Here is a 13,456-nt window from a genome sequence, read left to right on the forward strand (position 1 = left end):
AAATGTACTTCACAGGCAACTAGACAGTGGTAACAAGTTTGATGTAGAGGCTACAGTTGCGTTTTTCTGTGACGCATGAAGAACCTGGAAATAAGTTTAAACTACTTGCGGGAAACTGTCATGAGAATAATTTAAACTTGAATGCGAGAGTTTAACTACATCCGCAAAACTCTTACCGTTAATGCTTATGGACAATTTTTTAGCTGCAGTAAGAAAATATAGAGATAAATTCGTGTGCATTTCCTGTCCAGCGATATTGAATTAAATATTTATAAGGAGCCTTGTTTATACGCACTAGATTTGTCGGCTTCCCCGAGGAGAGTTTGCAGGGCTGTGTTGGCTCGTTCCGGTCTGTTGACGAGTGCCGAGAAGTAAGCGTTCAGGGCCGTGGTGTGGTTCGATGGAAGGTTGTTCGCGTCGATGCACCGGAGAACACCTTCCGCGATGCTGTCGTTGAAGAACCCACTCTCCGCTAGCATGACACCGACAGCCGTGCTTAAGTCGGGCTGGAATAAAAGTAAGTGAAGTGCGGCCTGTAGCGATTCTCATTTCGTGCATAAGCAAATATGGGCGTTGTAGATGAAGCCCGATTTAACTGAACGGACGGAGGAGCGTGCGTTTATCGATGCGGGTTAGATGGGTGGACTGGGGCAGGGCATTGAATATATATTAGCAAAAGATTAACAAGCGCACGAACCCCCCCCCCCTCCCTCCCTCCCCTTTCAACTTTTAAACCATGTCATTAATTGTATTTTACGCCCGAAAGCCCAGATAAAGGTATTGTGACGCCGCAGTGCAGGACTGCGGTACCTTAACACTTTGGTTAAGAAGTTCCTTAACGAGCACCTAAAGCGGAGCACACGAGTCATGCATTTAACCTCCAAAATGCGGTGGTGCTGCCGTAATACAATCCCATGACCTTCGACTCAGCAATCGAGCATTACAGCGAGTAGACGGTGGGTGTGTACCGCGGCATGCGGCCGACCAACGGAAAACATTTATGAAGCATGTGACAGGGTCTTCAGATAACAGTCTGTTAATCGCTTAATGGAAAAAAAATTGTTTATGGAAAAATTTTTTATGAAATCTTGGCCTGGGCAGTTTTGACCAGGGCTGTGCAAATGGTTGTACGGAAACATGACTCACCGTAGTGTTTGGTCCATACGGTGATGCCGTGGGCTCGTTCTCCACAAAGCAGCCTGTGAGGGGGTTCCATTGCTGCGTCACGTAACGAACGCTGGCGTCGATTTCAGCAGCAGCGTTAGCTCCGAGATATTCCTTGGCTGCGCTCAGGGCCTTGACGGCGAAGGCGGTGAGGAAGATACTCCTTGGGTACTCATTCGAGCCAAACGATGCGTATGAACCATCGGAGGAGCGGAAGCTGTATTGAGCTTGAGACGCTGAAGTGGAAAGTGCAATACAGGATAAGCGCATGCTTTGCGGTTGTTGCGCAACGAGAAAGCTTTGCTTTAAGGCCAGTGAAAGATTTGTTATAGCGCAGGCAGTGTGAAATAATGATCAAGACCATGCATTAAGGTACGTTTTCCTGGCCCGTGGATACTACAGCGAATTACTGGGGCATTTGCTGCTAGCATGTAGAGCTTTTCCCAGTTGTGTATGCGTGTTGCTGTGCAAGAGGAGACCGCTGTACCAAGTCGAAGTGATTGCCGTCGATTGGTGACCTAAATATGTGTTATGATAAAGCTGTGCAGCACTTTTGGACTAACACGGGCCTAAACTAGGGGGTGGAGGAGAATTGTTAGCCTTATATTATAGACTATGCACACTTTAAACAAGGGCGAGAAGAGAGCGAGTATGTAGTAAAATTCGTGTGATATAACTGAGGTCAAAGTTGTAACTTGCGAGACGAAGTAACGTCGCCTAGCGCAACGTCTCTTCTTAACGAAACCACGACACCTGGTGCAGGTCCTGAAGTACTTGCGACTATAGGCTGTTTCGCGCAATCTGTTTATGGGGCCCTTCCAGTTCAACGTTGCGACTACATTCATAATGCTTACCAGACATCCGCGGACATCTCTTCATGGGCAGTAGGATAGTTCCACATGAGAAATGTTCAGTTAAGAACAGATGAAATTGTGGTACAAACCTTGTTGAATGCGAGATCTTAGTCCAGAGTTCACAGTGTCCGTCAAAGTGCCAGTCTGTTCTAGGTACTTGAGGAGATAGACGCTTGAAGCTAGGACAGCCAAAGTTCCTTCGGCGTTCGAGTACGTGATAGTGGGGACCGACAGATCGTTGAGGCTGAGTGCCAGGATGTCCCCTGAATAAGGAACGAAAAGATTGCAACTGCTGGTGTGACTTCAGGAGTGTGCTACTCATTTAGGTCTAGAGTATTATATGGGAGATTAAGCACAAGCTAAGTTTCGTGCGTGCACTTTTCGGGGTCTATGCTTTTAACCTCGCAATATCTTTCCCCTTGGGTAGGTAGGAATGCACGTTTACTTTACCTTCCTCCGACACACCGATGCTTTTAAGAGGGCATTCCTGTGCAAAGCGTATATATTCTTAAGAGTAGAGAGAACTGCTTTTAGCAGGTGGAATAACTGCAAGGTTGCTTACAAAAGATATCACCGTCAACGTCGAACTTTCATTGATATCACTAACAGCACTTACGAAACGTACGTGTCGCAAGTGCTGACAAGTTGGAGGGTCACGCGAAGTGAATACGACATTATTAAGTTGTTTTGAAGACAAGCTTTATTTAGCGTGTATAATTTGCACTGATTTGAAGTGGCTGCTGTATGGTTGGCACAAGTATGCTTGCATTGACAAATTACGTTTTTAAGAATTCACCAGTGTGTAAGACCGAAACAAAATAAGCATTGGCGGGTATAACACTTACCTGTGCCAACTAACACAACCCGCTGAGAACCTTCAACAAGTGCTTCAGGTGTCGGCAGGGTGACTTGTACAGTGTCCGGGGCAGTGTTCTGGTCACCTGAGTAAGCAAGAGTAAGCACGCGTCACAGAAAGCTGGAACTCTGAAGGTGTACATGCACGTACGAAAAAAAAAATTGCCGTACCTGACGCACAAAGCAGGTATGTGTCGATCGTTCGGATGGAGAACCCTTCAGGCTGGAACACGAAAAAAATATAAATGCCATGCAGGTGACAGATTCAAAGGAAGGCAGGGCTAGAACAATTTCATGCAAAATATAGTCATTTTTAAGTACACATTTGTATACACCACTGGCAGTTAACATACGGTGTACCAGTTTAAAAGCCATGCAATAATTTTAACACTAACTGAATTCGAGATTTCCGAGGTTTGCATTGCTGACGCCATTCGCATTCAGCGACTTTCAACAGGCTCTTCACTTTTAGCGAAGAGTTACCTGGAGAAGTGCCTATGAACAAAGGTTGAACTCACCCTGACATCGATTGTCTGAATGACGGTGTCACTTGAGTTCACGTTGGACAACTTCACATCTGGGTATTCGGCTTGAGCCTCCGGTCTAGTCTGGACGCGCGCTTGAAGTCTGGAAAGCTCCAGAGTTGTCGCACGCACGTCGAACGGGAACGACGCAGAGTTCGTGGCGTTGGGGCACAGCAGGGCGTCGGTGCTGTTGGGACCACTGACAATCTCCAAGTTTTCCAGCGAAGTCAGACTTACACGGACCTAGAATTGGAGAACGCTGTTACAATACTGGCGTTTTGCGATGCATGGTCGCTAGACCGGATGACCTTTATGGAAACACGAGTCGAAATTATGAATAGGCCAACACTACTGGGAATTTCTTTTCCAATGTTTACAGGAATGATTGATAAGGTTTACAATTGTAAGACGAACATTTGCAAATTGATACTGGAAGCACAACCCATAATTATCGGAGAAGTTCATACCGAACAAACATAGCGACAGTAAGCGTCATGTTACCAGTGCACTCACCACAACGCACACGTCGCCGTAGTTGAAAGCCGTTAGTATTATGGTGGCCACTTCGTTTCGTTGCATGTAGGCCGGCAGTGTAAGTGATGCGAACAGTGGCTGGAACCCGGTGACATTAGCAACCTGGGAGATGCCCAAGCCGTTCTTCGGATGCAAGCACACAGCAGTGCCTTGCCATGTGGTGATTGTGTCCGGAATGGTTTCTTCGTAAACCAGCGAGCCCGAAGCACTGGAGGAGAGGAACATTTTAACTACTCGTCATGAGCGTCGCCGCATATTGAGAAAGCTTCATTGCGAAGGTGCACAAGTCAAGAGCATTTAAGAAGTGCATACATTGGCGTAGTTACGATGGAGACACCATGCCACGCAATCAGTCGAGTGTCACGTTGCCTGGTTTTCAACAAGGAGGATGACTATATATGACCACGAGAGCTTTTAGATACGGAGAGGGCGGTAACATTCAAAATGTATGGCATTTCTTTTGAGCAGAAACGCTAGACACTAGACAGACAAATGCACCAGACAGAGAAATGCGCTGGCCACATGTTCCAGCGTTTGCAGCTTGATGGAAGTGAACTTTCTTGTCGGGAACTTTAGAACTGACGCATATTTGGCTTACAGTCTGCCGATGTGCCTGCTACAGTGCCAGTTGCAAAGAAGCATGCCGATTCAAGAGAGTGGTGGACCCATCGGTCGTCTGAAAAAGTAGCTTCATAGGACTCACCTAACCGTTCTGATCTGCCAGAGCCAGGTTTCAGGGAATAGAGTCCTAACCGAGTTGGTGCCTTGGATGGCGCCTCCAGTGAAATCATCCGCTGCCGATTCCGCTATTGGGGAGGCTGCAGCAAATCCAGCAGCACCGTTTGCGTTTGGTCGGAACGCTACTTTGTTGGCAGCTGCTGGAAGACAAGAACGACAGTGAGCACAATTACTGATGAGCGATGGGGGCGATTTTGAGCACTGCCATATGCAAGTTTAAAAGGTGGCCTTCCGAGACGATGATCCCAGCAATTGTGCCACTGATGTGTCTTACACGAGTGCACCCACATCATTGCGGGTACAATGACTTCAAAGCTGAGGTAGCGTTAATGAGGTGGATTCCCACAGCACACCGATTTAGAAGTCGCCGCCAGCAGATGGATCTTTCAAGGGGCATGTATAGCCTTGACTCGAAACCATTCTACGGTTTCTGGACAAATTTTACAGAAATCCGGGTACAGCCTAGTGCGCAGGATGGCCAAGCAAAATGTCAACTTCAGCAAAAACATGGTTGTGAAATGAGTGGCTTGCCACTTACCTCCGAAAGTGGGGAAGAAACGATTGACTTGTCCGAGTACTTGGTTGTTGGGGTATCCGGGGAAAGCGCGATTAGGACAAGGCCTCGTTTGGACGGGTAGGTTAGTGAAGATGACGAGACCAGAGTTCTATAAGTAAATAACGGTATTGAGAAGCCAGTAGATTATCTCATTTCAGGAAGCATGTGGAAGACAACGTTCTGGTATAAAACGTACCTCGAAAGAAGTGAGGGAGTCGTAGCTGAAAGATACCGAGGGAGATACTGCTTGCCTCCTCCTCCTAGGCACTTTGGTTTGACCGCCGGAAGAGGCCTCGTAGAGTTCGTTGTAAAGCTGGCCATCTGCAGACAAGGTAGGGTAAACGGAATCATGAAACAGTGGAATATTGCGTTAAAGTTGAGTCATTTGACCGAATGAAGAAATAAAATCTGGATATAAGAAGAAAGTAAAGTTTACGTAGTGGTGTTAGGAAACAATCTGGAACATCGAAGTTGAGCAACGTGACTATTGGCTATAGTGTTGCTCATGAAGGAAATACTGATGTGGTAGCGAATGCAACAAACGAGGCTTTGAGAATTCGTGCCCATCCCGAGTGGTGAAAAGACAACTTTTCGGTGGGTTGGAGAAATAGACATGCACCAAATTTTCGCGATGTGAGGACATGTGCCATGTAAGGAGGCTGAATTAGTTTGAAATATTTGAATGACGCAATTTTTTATCGAAGTATGACTTTCTTTGATTCAATTTGGCTTTCTGTCATTGAATGTTTTAGCAGAATTCAATTGACCTGCTCTAAACAGCGAGTTAGTTTGGCTAGGACGACATTCCATGAGTAATAATGCCCCTGGTCTTGAGCCTCCAATATGATGTACCATATGCGGGATCGGCAAACTACAGTAGCACACGCTGGCAAGACTGGTGGTGTGACCGCACCGGATGGCAATAGCGCGGGTTAAGTAAGGGACCAGCTTTGAGGAATAGGAAATCTACTTACCTACGTAGCAATAGCTCTGGTTGACGAGAGATGTGTGAGTGTATCTGTAGTTCAGGTTGCTTATCTGGCTGAGAAGCTGCAATAAAAGCATAGACGAGTTCAAGGAGAGCAGACGTATCAATAGGCAGTCATACCTGCACAAGAATATCTAGGTAGCAGCATGCGTTGCAGTTAAGTGCAGTATGGCAACGGGGTTTTGCTGTGTTAATGACAGCATGACGTCTCAACACCAATAAAAAGCCTGGCGTGAAGTTGGGTAATGTGTGCACGGCATCTTATTTTATCAGAAACACTGCAGACCTATGGTCCACAGTGGAGATGATGCCCGAGCTACAAACTATTGGTAAGCACCACCAATGCGAAAAACCCGAGAAGACACCGGGGCTGTGCGGCTACTTCGCCAATATTGTACCCAGTTAACAGATTTAAGAACGTCACGAATGGAAGCTGCAGTTTATCACAATGTTGAGTCCTATGAAGGCTTAGAAATCGGCGCCAAAAAAAAGAAATGTTGAAAACACATCAGTTCTTTCAGAGAAATAAGACATTTCTAATATACTAACAATTTTAGACAGCAGTCGAAAAGCATTAACTAGATGTTACAAGAATGGCACAGATTACAACAACTTTCAGAATGGTGGTGTAGCCGTGTTTTGTCTGCGAGGCGAGATGGACGCGACTAGTACCGCTCGTAAAGATCACTGAAGGTTACCGATGATCAGCGATGTCTACGCGAGAACACTTAACACTCACAGCATCCCTGGAATTTCTTTGGTTGTATCCATCCAGTAGGGTAACGCTGCTGTCGACTGCCCCGACACTACAGAGAGAGTTACCGGCAGCATCAATCGAGAGAGACACGTTGGAACCGGGCAAAGCCTTCTTCGGATCAAACGTCAAAGTCACCTGACAAGAAAGAAAAAAACGCAAATTAGAAAAGGGTGCGCAGGTTCCAACGTTAAGTGGTTCTTGCGTATATGCTTTCAAAAAAAAATAAGGTTGAAAGGAATACAATTGTACCCATTAGAATGCACCGCGGTGCAAACTGCGTGCGCAGAAACAGGTTGCGAAAGTTTGGGCAGTAGTTTTAACTTAACAAAATAATTTAGGGCATGAACTGGATGACCGTATTTGCGAACAGCAGTGTGGCACGACAGTGAAGCATTAACAACTTACATTGTTCTCGAGACACTTTTGTACGCTGAATTCCGCAGAGTCCGAGACGACTTCGATAGGGTTCCCATTGGAGTCTCTGTGCACGTAATAGACTAGCAGCTGTACCTTCGGGCTGGCGTTTGGAGGCAGTGTGGACTTGAACTGGAAGCTGCCCACCGAGCGCGTGGTTGCCGGCTCGGTAATCTGGGGACCAGAGCTGTCGGGCGGAGCGTCATCGTTCTTGATCAAATTGTCGTCAGTTTGGACCATAGTTATGTCCGCTTCGGTGAACCGCTTGGTGAAGTTGCGAGTCTCCAGAATGCGGCCGGCAGAATTAAGCTGCAAAGTATTGAAAGAGGGAGAGAGCGTAGGTTAAAATTCTGAAGGTGTAACATGAGATGAAACTCGTCTGTCGGGAATTTGATGGTGAGTGAGTATACGCTTGAAACATAAAAATAATAGTGGGAATAGTATTAGGCAGTGAAACTGGAAGTTTTAAGGAAATCATGTTCTGCCCTGAACAGGAGATCCGGATACGACATTCGACTTTGGGACCTCTTTATGTATACTAAACATAAGCAACATTCCTGTATAGGTATAAATAAAAAAATTTTGAATCATGTTTGTGCAAGAACTTTGAGATCAGACTGCAGCTAGGTCACCTCTTGGAGCCCGCTGGGGCAAGGCGAAGCCGAAAAATATGGTTAGCAACTAATTTGAGTTATGCTAAAGCAACTTCGTGGTGAGCATGGCTCGGATTCGGCTATTGTTGTCTGTATCAGTGATGTGCTTCGAATGATGTGAACACAAGCACAGTACTGATCAACTAAGCCGACAGAACCGAATGCTAGATTAACATCCCCGAGATTTCTCAGCTGGAGCGGTCGTTTGCTTATTTTCAGAAGGTTGAAAGCAGTCACTTGCGAGGAGCACAACGAAAAACGTTACCGCAAACTAACCTTAAAAAATGTAAGGAAAAATTCTTACCGTCATAAAAAGCTGGTAGTCAACATTCGCGTCAGCAGTCATGACGATGTTTCGCACAAAACTGGCCTGGCACGCGTACACGCTGTCATCTCCGTGGTCAATGCGAATAGAGCTTGCCGTGGGCGAATAGAAAGGAACCAAGTTTTGCTGCGTCGTCGGCTTCTCGAGGGTGGGTCCGTTCTTGATGATGATGCGCGGGTAATTGACGGCTATGGCCTGAAAGAACAGAACGTTGACTTGGGAAAGGTAGCACTGGTTGAATTGTTCAAAATGTAAATGCTTCGAAAGTGTTCCACGAGCAAAGTTGTTTCGAGAGATTGGCGAGACCATACTTTGAATAGTTTTTGATAAAAACGAGCATTGGCGAGAGCAAAAATATCAAACAAAGCGTTTCATACAAGTGACAAATAGCCTGCATATATTTAGTTTTGCTTCCTTTCTATAATCAGATACGTGCCACGTTTACCTAGAAACGTTCTCTACTTGCATGTCTGTTATCCATAAATGTATGCAACACTAACACACGGTTGTGAGAGAAGAATGCAGCAATTGAAAGGGCCAAGCCTGTGGCCAGGAAAAAAAAGTGATGCTTGCGGTGGAAGCACGATAGCGTCGAGCACGGCCGTCCATATTTTTGGCCTTTGTGAATTACGTGGAAGTTTTTACGTGAGGCATCGTACGTTCCAGCGTTATCGCTAGTGGTCAAGCAAATTCAAGAGTGTACACAGGTGTTTCGCGTTGCGGAGGCAACGTCGAGAACATGTGATAAAGTGCAAAGTCATGCGACGTTGTGCTTGCGCTGACCAATACCACAAAGAAGATTAATATCAGCGAGAACTGGGCCCGTTAAAGAAACGTGTGCGAGTAGCAACACATGTTGCGTCTAACTAGCGACGCTTCTCGAAATATCGTGTTCCCAGGCAGTGGAACTCGCCCTTCATATTCAGTAGACCCTTCAAGCAAAACTGTTTCGCTTGTTTCAAGAGGTGGCAGTGAAAACTAGTGCTCTGCAATTTGACCACTCGGAAACAATTCCTACTGTGCGTGGTGTTGACAATATGATGCAGGGAGGAACCATATTGGCGAGAGGAATCGACGTTATATATTGTATAAATAGCTTAGTAGTGACTGTACTCGGCACTCTTATCAATGGATATTACAACAGCTCAGGCAGATTACTTTCGGGCGCGATGCTTGGGCAGATCATTTATTCCCGCTTTAGGAGAGGTACGATTCCGCGATTAACAAATTTTTCGCCAAGCTAAAGACGAGCGCCCGTTTCGGTTTGCCATGCTTGCGGCAAAATCTACGAGGGCTTTGGAAACAACCGAAACCGTCCACTATTCGCCTGCGGCAGTGAACACGGAACTCGAACGTACTGTATGTTTGACATCTGTACGTGAAGGCTTGCTGGGCAACGAAAAGCGTTCACCGACGAATAGCGAGACGCTCACACACCTGGAGGATGACACCGGTGACTCTTTGGCTGAAAGGCGGCATGCTGAAACGAACGATTCCTTGATCGTCCGATGTGTAATTCCGGCAAGCGAGCACGTTGTCGGTCTCCCATGAGCGCCAGGTGAACTTGTTGCGCTCCACAAACATGCAGATTTGGATAAGCTCCTTGGGGCGTGGAGTTCCGTCAAGTTCCTGCACGTACAGCTGTGACGGCAAAAAAAAAAAAGCATGGATGCAATCAGATTTCGAGCGATGCCTGCTCAGTTTTCAGATGTGTGCGACGCAGGTATTGCACGAAGACCATGTTAGCCGTAATAGAAATGCCGCAGCACTTCGCTGTGCCGTGTACGGCAGTAGAACGTTATGCGTGCAAGTACGATGAAAGTAGCTTTACGGTTTTTAAATACGGCTTTACGGTTTTAAAACGCTGTTTCCAAGTGCGTATAAAAGATGCCGTGTCGATATTTCATGTGGCAACGTAAGCGCAGTGCTCGATTAGAATAAAAAACGACTTCGGGTTCATTAAAATAGATAAAATACCTCGTCGCGCTGCACCTAAAGCGTAGTTGAATGTAAAGGAGAAGTAGGTCAACAGAAAAGGGTAGACTTTTAATGGCTGTATAAATCGGTACTAACATATTCGATACTGCAGCTTCTTACAACTCCACGAAGCAAACGCAACTCCATGCCAACATGGGGCAGTATGTGACCAGAAGAAGCGCTACGGAGGAACCTGTTCACATGCTGATGTATAAGCAGATGAATGAAATTTCGGATGAACAGCTGCTCATATGTCTAATGCCGCAAAGAATAAGATGGCCGCTATGATTAGCCAGTCTTTTATAAATGCTTAAGCAATACTTTATCCCCTTTTTTTTCTTGTGGGTGCACGCAAGCCTTCGCACGAAAGTGGTGTGCTGGGACGTACTGATTTAAGGGCTGCATGCGACCTTAAGTTACGTATACCCGTTGGCCAACCAGAGCAGACATTCACGCCGACACAAACAAAGGCACCACATTGTGAACAATGTTCAAAGTGATAAATGGTGGCCGCTTTGGATATTACTTGGGCTAACCGTAACGCAATTTACCGAAATGATGAGCTAAGAGATCCATAATGGCAACTTGATCAGCTTCGCACTTTACCAAGTTTCTCACAGAATTGAATCTAAGGTTCAAAGCGCCAGTACTTAGCTTAACAAAGCCTAGAGAAATCTTTGTCGGCCTGAACGCCACGCAGGGCAACGCAAGCGGGGCGAAAATTTGGCCGAGTAGAACGGTATAACTGTAGTTGAAGCGTACGAAGAAGCACAAAGGAACAGGACGAACGCTTGTCATCTGCTCCTTTGCGTTTCTTCGTGCACTGAAAGTGAAGTAATACCATGCACATCATACAAGCTCAACGTTTGATTCTGTTGGCCGAGTAGGTTTGCTTACTTGTCCCTTGTTGAGGAGGTTGAGCTTGAAGGTGTTTTCATTGCTCGTGTACTGGCCATTGGGGCTGTACTTCTGTCCGAAGTTCAGCCTAAGCCGTGTGGTGCCTCGGCTGTGCAGCTCGGTGGTAGATAGTGACACTCCTGCAAGCGCAAAAGAATACTTGGCATGTCGAAAATCAATTGAGAAATGGTCGTGTAGCTGTGCTGTAAGAAGTGCAGAAGAACGATCACCAACTCTTGAGTACGTATGCGAAGAATTGGGGAGAGCGTAGAAAAGCCACTCTAGACAGGCATACCTGTGCCAGCTTCGATGACCTTGGCTGTAACGTTGATCGATGGGTACGTAGGGTAGGTGTAGTTGACAGTGTTTAGCAGTGAAACGTTAAATACATAGTCGTAACAGCCGTTGATCTGAAGGAAAAGGAAAAAAGAATGAAAGGTTACACAAGCGAGCATGTCAAAATAAAAAGAATTAGGAAGAATATCTGCGAAGAGTTAGTTTGGTAATAAATTGAGCAATAGACAGTCTTCAGTTGCACATCCTCTGTCAAAATTAAGTGATTATTCACAAAAAAACATTAGCACTGATTTATGAAACTTTATGAAACTGAACTTTGAATGACGCTTCGTTTAAATTAACACAAATATTTTGTAGTTGCTAAATGAAGGAAAATGACCCAGTGAGTTTTTTGTACAACAAGATTAGTAATGTAATGTGTGGCGCTAAAAAATGGTGCTTTGAGAACACATGTTCGCTTATGGGATTTGACGCGATTCGTCCACGCACTGCGGAAATAGCTCTAAATTCACCAACAAGAATGGGACAGTCAATGCAGCTACCGAGAGAAAAAAAAAAGTAGTCTTGACGAAAAAACTTACCTCAGCGACGCGAAGAATGACTGGCTTCTGGCGCACGGGATAGTAGTAGTTGAACGGAGACGTGTAGATTTGCACAGTTCCTTTCACGCTTTCGCCGTAGGTGTACCTGGGTGTGGACGAAGGGGGTGGGGGTGAGCGAGATGAAATTTGAAGAATCGGATGTTTGAAAGTAAGCATTGCGGAACTAGGGGGAGACGCATGCACTTAACAGAATAAATTCTGTGACAGCCAGAACTTGTGTTAGATGGTACAGAATAGACACATTGTGTAAAAGGAAAGAAAATGGTTCGGAGTTGCTTTGGGATGAATGCTTGCATTTGAAGGAAGTGCTTCCTTTTGATACAAATATGGGGACACCTTTTTTTGTGCAATGCTGCCCGAAGGAGCAATACAAAAATGGTTAGAGATTGTCGAATAAAATACGCTACAGCCTCAGCAAAATTTTATGAAGCGTCATTAGAATGGGGTGCATACTGCCATACTCCGGAATATACACCGAGCAGGGATGTTTACAAACGATAATCCGTGCTGCTTAAACGACTTACTTTGCGCAGACAGTGTAGAGTACCGTGGGGTTCGTAACGACGTCGTTCCCGTCCGGTGTGATGGTGACCGAGAACTTCGGCAGCACTGCAGAAACAAACCAGTCAACGAAACTGCAATGAAGCAAAGTAATTTCAGGTGCCTCGTTGGGTGTCAGTAAAAGGACGTCTAAGCAAATAGCATGTAGGTAAAATGTACTTGACATTATCGAGGTCATACCTCAGTGATAACCCCAGCTCCGGGGCATCACCAGTGACACCCCCCGGTCATACCCCCAGCTCTGCCTGTAATAGTGGAATGCGGTGAGGGCCCATTGCGAACGCGCACTGTAAGCACTTGGTACACACTTTATTGTTTGGTGTTACCCGAGAAGTTAAATTGCGGATTTCCAAAATGTGGAGTCTATAAAGTTGAAATTTGCTTGTTTCAGTGTAGCTTTCGCACATGTATGATTTATATACCGGTATTGCCACACACACATGTAGAGTTGCCGCACACATGCAGGTGTGGCAACACTGTTAGTGCAGCTTTCGCACAAATATGATTTATATAGTATGCTTTAAACCACGAGCAGTTATGCAGGCGAGGCGTTTTCGAATTCGCTCTGCATCCACTCGAGAAGGTAACGTGTGTTCATTATGCAATGGGTGGCCGGCATGAAACCACAAAGCCGTTATGATAACATGCGATGACACCCAATGTATTGTGAAGCCTGAACACAAGACGCGTGTTTGCAAAGCATCAACGTTATTTTTACACTTTTTTCCACGCAGATGCAGGGTGAACAGCGACTTGCCAC

General features: G+C 45.8%; 1 protein-coding gene across 3 annotated transcripts in view; it reads right to left on the reverse strand.

The window, feature by feature from the left end:
• Positions 1–13,456, reverse strand: part of LOC119166156 (alpha-2-macroglobulin-like protein 1) — a 32,083-nt gene that overhangs the window by 3,068 nt on the left and 15,559 nt on the right. For 2 of the 3 annotated variants that reach the window (XM_075891673.1, XM_075891674.1), the window contains exons 8-26: positions 12,660–12,744; positions 12,115–12,220; positions 11,532–11,646; positions 11,237–11,376; positions 9,800–10,003; positions 8,342–8,557; positions 7,376–7,693; positions 6,953–7,105; positions 6,200–6,275; positions 5,422–5,546; positions 5,208–5,334; positions 4,635–4,809; positions 3,911–4,139; positions 3,392–3,640; positions 3,045–3,096; positions 2,864–2,959; positions 2,108–2,281; positions 1,147–1,400; positions 296–506 (exon numbers count right to left, since the gene is read on the reverse strand). In XM_075891673.1, coding sequence (XP_075747788.1) covers positions 296–506; positions 1,147–1,400; positions 2,108–2,281; positions 2,864–2,959; positions 3,045–3,096; positions 3,392–3,640; positions 3,911–4,139; positions 4,635–4,809; positions 5,208–5,334; positions 5,422–5,546; positions 6,200–6,275; positions 6,953–7,105; positions 7,376–7,693; positions 8,342–8,557; positions 9,800–10,003; positions 11,237–11,376; positions 11,532–11,646; positions 12,115–12,220; positions 12,660–12,744 — 3,105 coding nt within the window. The remainder of the gene's footprint in view (positions 1–295; positions 507–1,146; positions 1,401–2,107; positions 2,282–2,863; positions 2,960–3,044; positions 3,097–3,391; positions 3,641–3,910; positions 4,140–4,634; positions 4,810–5,207; positions 5,335–5,421; positions 5,547–6,199; positions 6,276–6,952; positions 7,106–7,375; positions 7,694–8,341; positions 8,558–9,799; positions 10,004–11,236; positions 11,377–11,531; positions 11,647–12,114; positions 12,221–12,659; positions 12,745–13,456) is intronic. The other variant, XM_075891676.1, reaches the window with a different exon arrangement.

This window comes from Rhipicephalus microplus, chromosome 1 (assembly GCF_043290135.1).
Source record: "Rhipicephalus microplus isolate Deutch F79 chromosome 1, USDA_Rmic, whole genome shotgun sequence".
NCBI lineage: Eukaryota > Metazoa > Arthropoda > Arachnida > Ixodida > Ixodidae > Rhipicephalus > Rhipicephalus microplus.